The sequence below is a fragment of the Eufriesea mexicana genome, unplaced genomic scaffold (genome assembly GCF_001483705.2).
Source record: "Eufriesea mexicana isolate 0111107269 unplaced genomic scaffold, ASM148370v2 scaffold2646, whole genome shotgun sequence".
In the NCBI taxonomy this organism is placed as follows: Eukaryota; Metazoa; Arthropoda; class Insecta; order Hymenoptera; family Apidae; genus Eufriesea; species Eufriesea mexicana.
Window position 1 is genome coordinate 496,784 of NW_016910740.1, and position 12,526 is coordinate 509,309.

Genomic DNA, 12,526 nt, shown 5'->3' on the forward strand with positions numbered 1-12,526 from the left:
CTTATTACATAGAAGACATATTACTAACTTATGAAAAAAGACATTTGCTGCAATATTTCCAACTTAAGCATATTTCAACAATTATAAGATTAATAAGATTACGAGATTAAGAATTGTTAGGTTAGGTTAGGTTAAGTTACGACTTAATTGTATTAAAGGCGTAGCGAAGTAAAATTTATCCAATTTTCAGAACACTTTGCTATAGTTTATCCAGATTTTCTTCATAATATCATATCTTATATAGTTTAGTATTATAAATTCCATTTATACATTTCACCAATCAGGTTAACGAATTAACAAAAAAAGAAAATTATCTCTGTGCATAATAACCGTAAAAACAATTTCATCACTTCGAATAATATTGTTGAAATAAATAATGGATTTAATTAATAATTATACATAAAATTAAAAGAAAACAATCTCCAAAATATAACTTTCGTAATGTGAGTAGAAAAAACAAACGATAATACGCCATCTCATATATTTCGATTATTGAATGCTGATTGAATATATACATTTTGTGCATATTTTTGTATATTTACGTATATTTGTCACCCCCAGTTGATAACTGAACACACCTACTACATAGGTCAAATAATCTGTAAATGAAAATGTGAAAGAAGAAAGACTTCAAACAAAATGGAATAAGAGAAGGTACCGAGATATCGATTGTACGTGTATTAGAAGAAAAATCACGAAGTGAAGTGATCAAAACGATAACGTGTTGCACACGTGACGGCAAATGTGGAAGACACGCCTCGTCGTCCTTCTTGACGATCAAAAAATTGTAGAACGAGACATCAAACGATCGTGAGAAATTAAACAAAACACATCAGATGACGTAAGACGGTTTTGGAGCTCAGACAAGACACGACAGACGTGAACTAGGACTGGAAGACGCAAGACGGTAAACGGAAGACGGAAAACGAAACGAAAAACACCAAGGGAGAAGATGATACACCACACACACACACCAATCACACACACCCACATCATAATCGTAGAATAAAGCGTAATTACAACCAGCAATCTGCGCTTTATTACCACCTAAGTGCTCAGTGTCTCGTAAGGGATTTGGTACACTGAGAATAAGGGGGCATCACAAGTATACCATACGCTGCCCCCTCCGCGTGGAGCTCATCCACTTCCACGCGGCGCAACAAACGTTGAATGTAAAATTTCTAATAAAAAATTAAAAATCAGTAATTTTAGCTGTGATATGTTTAGCGTTAACAAAAGTTATTGGCATAAATAGTGTTGCGTCCTAAACACTGCAACTCTCGCGTTCGGAGCTTTGCGAGGTTGTAAGGCCCGTTACGCAGATGCGACAATGTTGCAGTGATGTGGTCTACTCTAAATTAATCTTGCTAGACCTGGTTAAGGGTGAACTAAAGAGTTCTGATGTGCGACTATTCTTTGGGGGTGAGTTCATCGTAGTGGGTTTGTCTTGGCTGTCTTTAAATTGAGGTAGAACTCCTCGGTCGTGATTGTCTTGTCTTTTTGAAATTTGGGGGCTCTCTATGCGACTCCTGTCTCGGTGGTTTTATAAATTCGTATATATTCTGATTGGTTGCTGTGAAATGTAAGTGGCGGTTGTGTGTCTTCCTATTGGTTGTGAATAATATTGAGGGTGTGTATCAGTCTCGACGTTCTTCGGTGATAATGGATGGTGAAACAAATTGGGTCCTTATGCTCATCGTTTCAAGGGAGATTTATTGATCCTTGCTAAAATTCACCCAAGTGGTGGTCGGGTGAGATCGAGTGTCCACGAGTCAAAGATAACTAACAATTAGAAAATAACACAGTCCCCCATTTGACTTGGGACTTGTGGTCCTAGGGCCGCAACAAATAAAATATCACCTGAAATACCTAAATAACCTACATAATATGAAAGGACGTTAACAAATGAATCAAACCAATAGTTTTATTCAAAATCCTTTATTCAAAGATACTTTTGACATATTGTAAAGGTTGATAAAGGAGAAACGCTGTTTAGGAAAAATACGTTCGTTCAGTAGGGCATACTTTCAACGTTATTCTCACGGCTGTAAATGTACACGTCTGTGAAGTACATGTTCGGGATATTCCATTTTGGCCACATGGGTCTGTCCAATGGGAATCCGAACGGTTTGCCGTCGAACATTATTTTTCCGAACATTGGTAGATTGTACGACATCATGGTGCTCTCTTCAATGGGACTCACGAAGAAGAACATCTTGAATCTCATACCTTCTGGTCTGCCACGTGGCAGAGTGAGACGTTCGGGCATGCCGATCATCCTTTCAGAGTACATGAATGGCTCGCTTCCGCTGATAGCCTTGTCCAATTTTTCATTGTATACGTCACTAGGCATCATGTCTGGTGTTGTGACCAACGAGTCTGAACTAAGTCGTTCAATAGTATTATTTCCAGGGTGGACTGTAAAAGTAGAAAGAATTTAGGTTAGGTACTGTTTGTTGAGTTTGTAGTCTATGTTAATGCTGTTATTTCCATGTTGGACTACGAAAGTAGAAAGAATTTAGGTTAGGTAATGTTTGTTGAGATTGTAGTCTATGTTAATGCTGTTATTTCCATGTTGGACTACGAAAGTAGAAAGAATTTAGGTTAGGTACTGTTTGTTGAGATTGCAGTCTGTGTTAATGCTGTTATTTTCATATTGGACTATAAAAGTAGATAGAATTTAGGTTAGATACTGTTTGTCGAATTTGTGATTTATGTTAAGTGAAACCTCGATGTCACTTTGTATTATTTAACATACTATGGACATTAAAATATGGGTGACTCACATTTTCAGATGTTAAAATAGAAGACTCTTTTAAATTTTTAATAACGTGGACGTAAATCAAAGTGTGAAAGCCATCGACTATGCAAAATGCTTGCAAACTCCGTGGATATTTATTAGGTGCATTCACCAAATATTATGTATAGCAGAGAATTAAGAAGCTTAACTGTTTAGGACTATTGAAAGATAATTAATAAGATAAAAGCAAAGAAGCAAAATGCTAACGCAAGAACAACTCAGCCAATTCTTCTACCTCTATCTTGCTGCATAAGCACATGTATGAGCTTATTCTTAATTGTTGGCAAATGATATGAAGCGTTTATTTTTATATGAGTGATGTGTCTCTACAAAAACAGATACGTGTCTGTTCAAGAACCTTATAAATATTTGTAAACCATTGACACTGTTGATGAATGTAAGAATACAAAAGTAGCTTTAATAATATTTAACGGAAAGTAAATACTTCGACAGAATTTAAAATTCGAATAAAAAAATGACATTAAAATATTTAATTTAAAAAAAAACATTGTACTTTATGTTATTTTGTTTTTCGAAGCATATAATTGTTTTCTAACGAAAATCTTATTATAGACGATCCATCATTAAAACAAGATAGCGAATGGTTAAGTCCAATGAGTCTACTGGTAAACCAAACATTCACACAAAGTGAAATACAAATTAATAATTTAACGTGAAAGTGTAATACAACTGATAATAAATAATTTATTAATATAAGCGATCTATGTTAAAAATAATTTTTAAATGATCAATTGTGAAGGCGAAGTTTGATCCATAAAGTACGTAATACTAGCGCCATTTTGAATGCGTTACGCCAGTGGCGACCTTAGCGTCAAAATACGAAAACAGTTTCTGAATTCATTACTAAGATTCATCAAATCCAAACTTACATACGACAGACGGTTTATCTTTTTCATAATTCTCATATATAGTGTTAGTGATATAAATCCTGTACTAATACTAAATTAACCCCTTCGCTACGTGCCGTACCAAAGATGGAAACATTACGATCGTGCAGTCTTTAGCATTCGGGGCCAAGTCTTTTGAAGAAGAAAAAGAAAAGAAAACCCGACCACGCCAATAGCGTTTGCAATTCTATGCGAGGAGAGCTAAAAGGATTTGGTCTTAATTTTTGGCATAATTTTTGTGACCAGTGACTATAATCACCTATCTTGTGTAGATGACGCCTCGTGGCCGGTGACTATAGTCACCCGTAGTAGCGAAAAGATTAAAGATAAAGAAACAAAGACAAGAATTTAACCCTTCGATCGCTGAGTTATGCGACATTAAGCGTGTGCTAAGCATCAATCGCATGCATTTATAGCCCAAATCGAATGGTTGTATTAAAACCCATATCTGTGTTCATAGCCCAAAATGGAATAGTTATGTGAATACCCATATATGCGTTCATAGCTCATGTTGAACGATTTTGCCGAATGCATATATGTCCATAGTGTTCAAAAGGTTAAAATATTTATAAATAGGATCATAATTGTGGAACACATTTCTTAAAAAGAAAGTTTCGAATAAAGGAAACAAGATGATCAGATATGTTAATAAAAATGTATATGAATAGAAAACTTGGTTGGAAACATTTAAAAACATATTTAAAGACTTAAAAGCACTTGGAAGTTGATGTTTAGGTTATCAAAATGGTGCTAGTGTCACACGATAATTAATTGAACTAATGCCGATGATGATCGAAACTTTGTTAGTAGTTGGAGTAATCGAACTCCTGTTAAATTATACGAAAAGTTATAATTAGAACGAATTGAAAATTGAAAATATACGAGATACTAACGTGTTACGACGAATCGGTCCATTTCCACGAAGTAGTTATTGTATTTGCCTAGGTAGACCATGTCCTGCTTGACCTCGTCGAAAGCAGGTCCAAGGAAGATTCTGAGCATTCCCTTCGTTTCCCTGTCAGAGTTGATGCTCATCCTATAGGTGAACTGTTGGTAATTCATGCAAGAACGACGTGCTTTCAGACGCAGAGACTTTCCAGCCTTCATGTTCGGAACTGCTACGGCATTGTTGATCAGACTATCACAGTCGTCGATGAAGGTATACAGTTTGTCCATATTCACAGTTTCGAATGTGACTCCTGGCATCTGTAGATCACTCTGAGTATATGCAGGCTGTAATTCCTTGTACCTATATGAACATAATTCGTAATAGTCGGTAAAAATTAATGAAGTCGTACATTTTTGTGAGCTTTAATGTTATCAATTTTGAACATTAATTTTATAATTTTATAATTTTAAATAGCGTTGAAATTTTTATAACATTATCAATTATTATTAATTTCATAGATTTTTCGTAAACATGTTTGACTGAACATAAGCTTCGAGACTTACAGATCGATTTGGTTTAGGTTAGGTTAGGTTTAGGTTAGATTCCTATTTATAGAAAAATCTTCCTATTTATGATTTCCGTATGATTTCTGAGTGTCGAATTAGTCTCAACGCGTCGTTTACATTTCTAGCGAATCTATGTGTAACAATAATGAAAGGTTAGAATACTTCATCACTTCGACGATAAAACGATTGCAAAATTTATGAACTTAGTTTTATATTTTTATTCGGCTCTTAGGTTTACTATTTAGTTACTGTTCGAATACTGTCAAATGAAATAAAATATATTTTACTCGGTTTCGTCTATCAACATTGAAATCAAGATTGAAAGTAAATTTCGTTGGTATTTTAAAATTTTTAATTAAACAATTTTTAATTAAAAACGAATAATAATTAACTGAAACCATTTTTAAAATTAATTTATCTATTGCGTTTATAAAAGTGTATACTAATTGCATGATAACCATCTTATCAAATTTAATGAGAAATATAGTAATATAAAATAGAACACGTGTAAATAAAGTAAAAGTAAAAAACAGAAATAAATATACTCAAAAGATTCGATTCCCACAAATTTCAAAATAAGAAGGCTATATCAAAGCTGTTACGATATAGTATATTATTGTACCATTCCGTAAAATATAAATATTAAAATATTATAAATAACTCGTATTGAATTAAGTCATCGATTAAACTATAGCTATAGTTAAAGTTAAATTTTAGAATTAAAATACAACTCACCTTCGTTGAATTTAGATCACAATCCATGGCATAAAAATGATTCAATAATATAGAATGACACAAACGTAACAAAAAACTAAAGTTTCTTATGGAATATGAAATGTGATGCTTATATTAAGGACTATATAAGCCTGTTATAGTTCACTTATTATAAATTACTATTACTTAACGTAATAGTAATATTTCCTCAAAGACAATGTTTGTATTACCTTCGTGTCACACTGTACAAGGCAATGCAAAATGAAACAAAAACATGACTAGATTATATGGATTAATACTAATAATTAGTAGGAATAGAAAATAGTAGAAGACTCACCTGGTATTACTAGTAATTACTACTAATTACTACTAATTATTACTAATTACTAGTAACTACTAGTAATACCAGACGAGCCTTCTATTACTCTCTATCCCGTGGCAATTCTTGCACGAATCGTTGACATAAGGAGTCACCGATTGAAACTCAAAGAAGTGCAAAGAAGAAGAGTTAAGGAACGAACCATGAGTTATTTATTCACGAGCAAACTTGGAATAGAGGATGATAGAGTAGACCATGATAGATCAGTAGAGTAAACGTACCTGGAGAAGTAAGTCATGATTCTCTGGTAAAGCATGTAGAAAGCTGGATCTCTCATACTGGTACAGTAACATTGGAGGGCGCTGGGGATCATCTTGTTTTTGTTCTTGTATTTGAAACTGAAGCCCAGGATGTCGCGAGCAAGAGCATCATACATGCCGTAGAATGTGCTGTCGCAAGAGTCGGAGTTTCCTTCTATCATGTTGCCTATCATGTTCAGACCTTCTGGAGTGTAGATATCTACCTTCTTTCCACGTCCACAGTACATGTAGCCAGTGTCTATGGCGTCCATTATACGCATCTCCAGAGCTTTGATTACCTGTTTAAGTTATTAATTTTGAATGATTTTTCATAGATTTTGCATTTCTTCGCTTTTTCAGACATTTTTGCATACTTCGAATATACAGGGTACCCCATTTGAGTTGACACAGCGCAAAATAAATCGCAAACAAGTGATTTAAAATAAAATAAGACGATGCATATTTTTAGTATCTTGGTTCATCCTTTAGTGTTTAGTATTTTTGTATTTTATAGTTAAAAGTATTGGAAAAACAGACTGTTTTGCCTACAGAATTTTTCGTTGTTTCGACCTAAATGGGACACCCTTTATATTGTCCAGCTTTGCAAAACTTTTGTAGTTTAAAATGAAAATTATTAAGTGGTTATAATTTTGTAGTAAGTATTCATTTGATGAAATACTTTTATATGGTTATAAATTTTATTGTTCAATACAATTATTGTTTAACAGTTTTATTGTTTCAATAGTTATTTCTATTGCTCAATAGTTCAATATCATTCAATAACGTTCAATTCTATTGTAAAATTCTTGTGACTTTAACAGAAAAATTCTAAATTTTGTTGTTCAAATGGTTAAAATTTTGTAATAGATGTTCACTGTTCAGATAGATTGTTATTGTATTATCAAGAAAACGTAGGGATAAATTCATAAGCTAAATTATTGGATAAAACAGCAATTTTTAATTCATTGTTGAATCAATTAAATCTTATAAACTCCCAAGTTGAATCATTTAAACACAATAGATTTGTAAGACTTGCACTCTAAAGTACAAGAGTTATAACTATTTAAAAATTATTTAATTTTTAAAATACAACAAGAGTTATAATAAAGCATAATATAAGAGTTACAACCCCTCCCCAAATTATCTATTAATATAACTTTTTAATTCACTTCAAAGAGTAATAAAATTTTCAAAAATCTTTTAAACTTTCAAGTTTCGTTATCTATGAATATAATATAATATAATATAATTTTTAACACATTTGTAGCTTTCATTCTAAAATATAATTTATAGCGTAGTAATCTAGTTTTCCAAGCTAAATTTCATATTAACTTAACAATTTCTTCATTTATTCTAAAATATGATATAATAATTTAATGTCATGAATATTATTTAAATTGTCAAGATAAATTGGTTACTTTCATTAGAACATATATTTATATATATATAATGATATAACGATATGTACATATAATGATATAATGAGAAGCTAAATCATTTATCAAAATAAATGAATCATTATCGATAATCATTATCACTAAATCATTTATCCATATTTAATTGACTCTAGAGTGCAATAAAAATTATCTAGATTTCGAACTCTAATTATCTGCCAACGTAATGAAATGAATTAAAAATGGATTAAACATATTAAATTAAAATAAATCTGAATTAAATAAAAAATAAATTTTGGATTTATTCCAAAATACAGTATATCTATAAAATTTCATACTCACTCTAAGATTCTTGTATTTGTAATATGGCACCGACGAATATCTGTTTCTCTGTGGGAAAGGTATGCCATTGGGGTACATCAACGTTGAGTAAAATCCAGGGATAATGGGTCTGTTCCAGTCGAATTCGTTTATCGGACCAAGGCCTTTCGACATTCGTTCCAGACCGTATCTAGCCAGAAGCTGTTGGTGCAAGAAATAGTACAGCTGACCACGTATTTCTTTGGGCATGTTGTACGTTTCGCTGTTCATCCAGAAGGGGAACATTTGCCGGATGTAGTAGTAATACGCGTTTAATCCGGCGTCTTCCATGAAGTAGTCGAGTTTGTATTCATCATCGCTGTATGGCATCTTGTATTTGCTAGAATAGTTTGCGTAGACCATGTGCGTTTCAGCATTGTCCATTGCAGCACCGAAACCTAAATAATATTTTGTTTGGAATTAATAATAAAATAATTATCCTTTTTAAAACATTAAAAAAGAAAAGAAGTGGGTGGATTTTCAAAACTTTGTCCTTTCTTTTAAATTCATATATCGTCAATTCTCTAGAATGTTATATCACTTGAGCGTTTCATATCTATGCACCTATACTACTTAAATTTTATTCCATATTTTTATCAAGACACAATTGTATTTTTGAATATACCATTAAATTAGAATTAACGATCATTTTGTAATTATTTTCCAGGTCTGAAATTAAGTTAAAAAAGTGAAACGAGTTCTCTCTTTGTTTAATAATTATGTTTAAGCTAAGAATTCAGATTATCAAGTGCCAATTGAAATTAGGTTTAAATTGAGATTTATAAATAATAAAGAGATTTTCTGTAAATTTCGATTTTGAAAATTTTAAGGATCGATTGTTTTTAATAGAGCTGTGAAATAAAATTTTATAAAACGAATTATAATTTCTTATATCTTTAAAGATACTGTTAATTTAAGATTATTACGAAATAAAATTTCTATTCTTAATTCCTTTCTAGTTTGACTCGTTGAAAATTGTATAAATTGCACTTCAGAAGAGTTTGTAAATAAATAAATTAAAATTTGAACGTAAAATTTATCATATTTAACTATATTATAGGATAAAATTCTTTAAAGCGAAATATTAAAATAAAATATTTGATATTATAAGAAATAAAATTTTGTTGAATAAAATATTATTTTTCGTAATGTGATGATATAAACGCTTAACAGATTTGAAACTAAATTAAAATATTAAACACGTTTGTTACCAAACCGATCATTGTTTACGTTCCATGGATTGTATACAGCTCATATCATCGAAATTAATAATTTATTCCACACACGTGTCTTGTAATATTTATGATGTAATATGTAGTACCACATATTATTAAATATCGTATACCAAATTTAACAAGAAAGAAAAAAAAATATCCATCTTGAATACAAAAGTGAATTTCGATAAGATAAATGTCAATGACAAAAAGTCAAAATGAATAGTGGAATAGCAAAAAGTCAAAATTCGTAGTAAATTAAAAAGCACAATAACAATTGATAATAAAGATAAAAAATAATTAAGGATTAATTATTATCAATGATCGATAATAAAGAACAAAATCAAAAATAATTAACGAACCATAACTGACAATTAATAATAAGAATAAATATGAATAAATAGTAAACGATTAAGAGTAAGTTATATAGTTACTACGAGACATCCTCAGGTTCTGTGCTTCTTGGATAACGTTCGAATCGTAGAAGAAATTAGGATAGATCTCGTAGATCGCTGGCAGTCTCATGTTCATACATTCCTGCCTATAGAGTACTGCGGTGGTGAAAGCTGAAGTGAATATGCCATTATTCATGTGAATTCTGGCCCAAGCAGCAGTTTTGTAGAACGTTTGGAAGTCCTTCGCCTGGTAGAACAGTTCGAACAGCATCTGCAGCTCCTTCATTTGTTCGAAATTAAAGGTAGTGAAAATGGCATCACGGGACAGGAACATTCCCTGATTGTACCACCACATGAAATTCTGAACGACAGTCTGAAACAGACGAGTAAAAAATATAGTTTCATCGTGCTGGATTCTTTGTACTAGAGTCAAGTCGTATGTAACAGCAAGAATGAAACAGATGCGATTTTTCAATAGTAATATATCTATCTCTGGCATTTAATAAATGAATAAAAATTGATTTTCCTACATTTTGATATCCATTACTTTATTAATAATATTCGATATTTACTTTAATATTCCTGCTAATTTTTATTAATATTTATCATTTCTTTATGTATATATAATATAATATACTATTGCTCTATTGCTTCAAAGATATTTAATAATTCGCTAATAATTATTTATCTCGATTAATCATTTATCATTACCGTAGTATATAATAATTATTTATGATAATAATTTCTTATTACATTATACGTAATATCTAACAGGTATGATAATTCCTAATATTTGCAATTTTGATATTTAAATTTCAAGTATCATTTCAAGTGTAGGTTAATATTTCAACATTAACCACTTGCGCTACGATTTAACTTTCGGTTGCCGTGCCGCGCTCTATAATGTAACATGCGGTAAGGCGTTACATTGACGTGGTATACACGTCGCTGGCGGCTTTGGAACAAAAGCATCTCGACGTGCGTGGCACGTTTTTATAGCGCAAGTGGTTAATCCGTACTCCGTCCTTTCTTCCACAATCCTCGACCCAAAGTAACGAACTATATTAAAATTCTTCGTCACAAGTAAAGCGTAAAATGGAAGAAATTTCGAGGGTGCAAGAGATCGAATACTTTGCACTCTTTGCATCGGCACGTCGTTAAATTATTCACGAAATCGTGAACATCGAGATTCACCTTGTTCAGGTACATGTCCATGTTACTCTCTATGTTGTAGTTCCTGCCGACATCGTACCACTCTGCGTCGCTCAAGTCCGCCTGTCTCACGTAGAGCAACAGGTTGAAGATCTTCTTCTGCTTGTGGATGAAATCCATGTCGGCGGTGCGACTTCCGGATAGCGACACGGCCTGCGTGGCGCAGATGGCGCTGAGCGCCAGCAACAGTGTTACCTTCAGCATCCCCGTAATGAAAAATCGAACACCCTCGATACGGTTCAACGTTATATACCGGACTATGGTCCACCGCGTGCTTTTATACTTATTCCGAATAGAGTAATCACGCTGAACCTCTGACCCATATCGTGCTTACCGAGATACCGTGTGTCATCAATACCGTGTATATTTGTACGGTTGATTATTAACACGCGCATCTGTCGAAAGACGATATGAAATTTTTTTCTACAGCGAGAGGAGGAGAGGGCGAGAAAGTTACATCGAGTGAAAATCGTTGGACTTTTGCTGCATTACAGTTTAATTAGGTTTCGCATGGAGGTACCGAGACTTACGTTTATTTCATTCAATATGGCCGACGAATGTAGAATGGTCGATGATTTCAAATTTTTCATTGGGAGGACGACAGGAGAGAGAAGGAGTTTAATTAACGAATTTAATTAGGTTTACATGGAGGAACACTATAGTGTTAGGGCTATTTTGTTTGGGTGCTGTTTAATAGCGTAATTTTAATAAAATTTTAATAAAGTTTAATAGGGTGGTGGGGTTGCAGACGCCATTTAAGATTTTGGTTTAGGAGAATGGTGGTTCTAGCTATGGTTTTTATTATATTCGATGGGGAGATTGGTATTAGTGTCGAAAGAGAAAAGGTTGGTTTATAATTGTGCGATTAATTAGTTTTGTGAATGTCAAGTTATCTTCGGTGCTATATTTATTTTGTTGGGGTAGATTTAATTAAGTTGATATAGTTGATATGGTTTAATTAGCGATTCTTGTTTTTTCTTTAAGAGAATTCGATCCTGGTTATGGTCTTCGCTGCGTTGGGTGAAGATCAATGTTGAATTTTGGGAAGAGAAGATTAGTTTAATGTTGTAAAGTTAATCGGTATCTACGCGAAGCTGTTACCAGTGCTGTATTTATTTGGCTAAGGTCAGATTTAATTAAGTTGCTACAGATTAATTAACTTTTTTGGTAGAATGTGATCTGGAATATGATTTTTCTGAGATCTATGTTGAATTTGGGAAAGAAAATTAATTTACAATTTTGGAAATAATTAATTTCATACAGATTTTATACAGTTTCGTAATTTTTATTGAGTTCGTACTATTTGTTGTTACACTTTAATTTTAGAGATTTTAATTGGCGATAAAATATTTTTATTTTAAAAGATAGGATTGAAAGAATGGTTTTCATTGCAAACAACGAAGATAATTATTTAATTTGGAGATAATCGTCATATTTAGTTAACGCTAAATTTATT

At 32.3% G+C, this 12,526-nt stretch overlaps 1 protein-coding gene across 1 annotated transcript; it reads right to left on the minus strand.

Annotated features, from left to right (window-relative positions):
* Positions 1 to 1,789: 1,789 nt before the first annotated feature.
* On the minus strand, positions 1,790 to 11,274 carry Hex70c (hexamerin 70c). The gene is made up of 7 exons (XM_017903976.1): positions 11,053 to 11,274; positions 9,898 to 10,231; positions 8,232 to 8,647; positions 6,478 to 6,794; positions 4,602 to 4,957; positions 2,026 to 2,418; positions 1,790 to 1,878 (listed from the first exon to the last, which is right to left on the minus strand). The coding sequence occupies exons 1-7, from the start codon at positions 11,272 to 11,274 to the stop codon at positions 1,790 to 1,792; spliced, it is 2,127 nt and encodes a 708-aa protein (XP_017759465.1).
* Between the last annotated feature and the right edge of the window lie 1,252 nt (positions 11,275 to 12,526).

What these genes read in the sequence shown, in the direction of transcription:
- Hex70c (XM_017903976.1), bottom strand. Translation starts at nt 11,274, where the DNA reads ATGCTGAAGGTAACACTGTTGCTGGCGCTCAGCGCCATCTGCGCCACG. An exon ending in GAACCTGAGGATGTCTCGTA is followed by an intron (nt 8,648 to 9,897) that starts GTAACTATATAA and finishes AATATTATTTAG; the next exon opens with GTTTCGGTGCTGCAATGGAC. An exon ending in ACAAATACAAGAATCTTAGA is followed by an intron (nt 6,795 to 8,231) that starts GTGAGTATGAAA and finishes TAACTTAAACAG; the next exon opens with GTAATCAAAGCTCTGGAGAT.